Source organism: Buceros rhinoceros, unplaced genomic scaffold, assembly GCF_000710305.1.
Source record: "Buceros rhinoceros silvestris isolate BGI_N320 unplaced genomic scaffold, ASM71030v1 scaffold20980, whole genome shotgun sequence".
Taxonomy (NCBI): domain Eukaryota; kingdom Metazoa; phylum Chordata; class Aves; order Bucerotiformes; family Bucerotidae; genus Buceros; species Buceros rhinoceros.
Genome location: NW_010389298.1, coordinates 7,410 through 10,076, shown reverse-complemented (window position 1 = coordinate 10,076; position 2,667 = coordinate 7,410). Strand labels below are relative to the sequence as shown.

The 2,667-nt window shown below is 50.9% G+C and overlaps 1 protein-coding gene across 1 annotated transcript in view; it reads right to left on the bottom strand.

Moving 5' to 3' along the window:
- CDK12 (cyclin-dependent kinase 12) overlaps window positions 1-2,667 on the bottom strand; it is a 21,720-nt gene that overhangs the window by 11,805 nt on the left and 7,248 nt on the right. The window contains exon 4 of the mRNA XM_010133797.1: window positions 1,930-2,667. This exon is cut by the window's right edge and continues 6 nt beyond it. Within this exon, the coding sequence (XP_010132099.1) occupies window positions 1,930-2,667 (738 nt within the window). The remainder of the gene's footprint in view (window positions 1-1,929) is intronic.

The window sequence follows — 2,667 nt, the reverse complement described above, 5'->3', positions numbered from 1 at the left end:
AATGTGACTGGCCAGGTCTGCATTTCTAACTGTGTTAGTGCTGTGAACCCGCAGCCAGATGTTCCCAGGAGCCTGCTCAAGCTCAGCACCTTTCAAGAGCAGCAGCAACACACAGAATTTGCACCACTTACTTCTGAGCAGCTTTTCCCCTCCTCCTGCTACTCCTCCCGCCAGGTGAAACCTCAAAGACTACAGCCAGGTGAAGCGTCCTGTGAGCTCGGTGAGCACCAACAGAGGCTACAAGAGTCTCTAATGGACTGCGGCATGTTTTGTATGCGGACGCTTGGCAGTGCGTTTCCAACCCCTACACATACCACGGCCTCAGAGGTGGGACGTTCTCAGCATACAAAACCACACTCCTGTCTAAAACAGTTCTGCTCATCAATACGAAGGCAGCTGATGAAGAGGGAGCTTCCACAGAGGCAGTGCCGTAGGGAACCGCCACCAGACTCAGCCCAGTGAGTGGGAATTCCTGTCCTTTTAATGGGGAAAAGCCACTGTACCCCCATTCCCTGAGCTCCCGCCAGCTGTGCCATCACCCATAGTTCATGGTGACAGCAGAGACAAAACACGCTCCCACCAAACTAAACCACCGCTGGGTGGTAAGGGAAGAGCTCTGGGTGTGAGCAGCTCAAAAATAACCCACGGTGTGTGCTGCACGTTTCTGTGTTTGGACATACAGGATCACAGCAGCGGAATCTGCTTAGACCAGCATTTGAGCTGGGAAAACCTGCAACCTGTTAAAAGCTCCTTCCCATCCCAGCTACATTTAAACTGAGCTGGTATTGGCTGAACAACCTTGTAGGGCTTAGGAGGGCACCAGAAACACGCACCAGCCTAACCACTACCTCGATCACAGTGACAGCGTTACCTGACCTCACCTCGATACCAGCACAAACCACGAAAATCAACAAAATGAAGCGGAAAATGTAACACCGCGATTACGCCAACCTCAGGGTCAATACACCAAGTGGTAACTACTGGGTAGTGTCCTAGTCATTAACAAACAGGCTTTACTACCGGTGAGATACCCCGCGCAGCTTCAGCCACGGCTGGAAAAACATGGAAGGTGTTGGGGAGCTACAAGCTAAGCAGACTGAATAGAAAAAAAGGAAATATAACTGTGATGACCTTGTTAACAGCACTAGACACTAACAGCTACAAAAGGGAAAAAAAAAAAGAAATTTTCTTCTTTTCCCTCCATCTGGGGTGTTCTGTTCCATTCCCCTCACCCCCCACCCCACTAATAAGGTTTTTCAGACAAGTTCAGAACAGAAGCCAAGAGCCAGAGCAGCGAGAGCTGCAGTGACAGGACAGAACCAGCCTGCATGGTTTGACAGAAATGCGAGGAAACAGAAAGGTGGAGTAGGTGCAGTTTCATTCTTTCAAACAAACAATACCTCCTGCTCAAGCAATGAGGGCTGCATTAATTATTCAATAATTAAGACAATACGTAAGTGAAGCCAATGGCATTTTTTGCGTGCGGGCAGGGCTGCAGGTGCGATGGACGCGGAACAACGGCAGCTCTGGTTCGTTTCTCGTATGGGAATTGTTAAGCTCTTTCCTGTTACTCAAGTACAGGTTTTGGGGAATTAAATAAAAAAAGCAATTTCAAAATGAGCCTGAGCAACTGGCTGCCATGCAAAGGTGGGCAGAACTCCAGACCCAGGCTTCATTACAGCAAGAAATATGAACAAAGAGTGAGGTGAAACCTTTACGGACCAACACTGAGCCAGCAGCCAAACGTCTCTCAGCGGAGTAGGAAGTAACCACCTGCACAGCGCCAGAAAACTCCCCACATAACCCCGCCAGGGCCCAACCCAGGGACGTCCTCAGGGCACTCGGCAACTGTCAAAACTAACCGACAGAATCCAATTATTTCAATGTTTTGCTTTTAAATGCACACAGGGTGCTCTGGCGTGACCTTACCTATCCAGGTCATCTTCCCCAACTAAAATAGGGGGGAGCGGAAGCGGAGGCAACGTTGAAGTTTTCAGGTGTGGGATAGCAGCCGTCACAGACACTTGTGTTTTTGTAGCGACCTGGACAGAGGGCTGGGAGTTCACCTGAGAGGATAAAGTAGACGTCCTTGGGTGGGAAGAGGATGGCAAAGATGTGGGGGCTGAAGTAGGGACCTGGACGGGGGTCGGTTGGGATGGCGGCAAAGGCGGAACAGCAGGTGACGGCGGCAAAGGCGGCAGCGGCGGGGTCGGAGGTGGCGGTGTGGCTGTCGGCAGAGGTGGAGGGGGTGATTTTATTGAGGGTAGTGGGGGCGGAATCTCCTTCTCCGCCGTGTCCGTCTCTTTTGGAGACAGGAGGTCCTCTGCCACTGCTACAGGCTTCAAGTCTTTTGTTCCCGTCGGTTTTGACTCTCTAACTGGAACAGGGTGCTTCCTCTCAGAGTTCTCCTCTGCCTTCAGTTTTGTTGTCTCTGCGGGGGCTTTAGTCTCTGCATTCGTGTACAGTAAATTCACTAATTCTGTATCTGAAGATGATTTTTCAGATTTAACAGTTTTGGTGACCTTTTTCGGTTCCGTTCCAGACTCCTTCAGTTCAGCCAAGCTGTTCTCTTTCCTGGACAGGAAGACGGGTGAGCCCTTTGCCTCCTTCCCATCCACCTTGGCCGCAGCTGCTGCCGCTGCTGCTCGCTCCTTTTTCTTCCTGCTG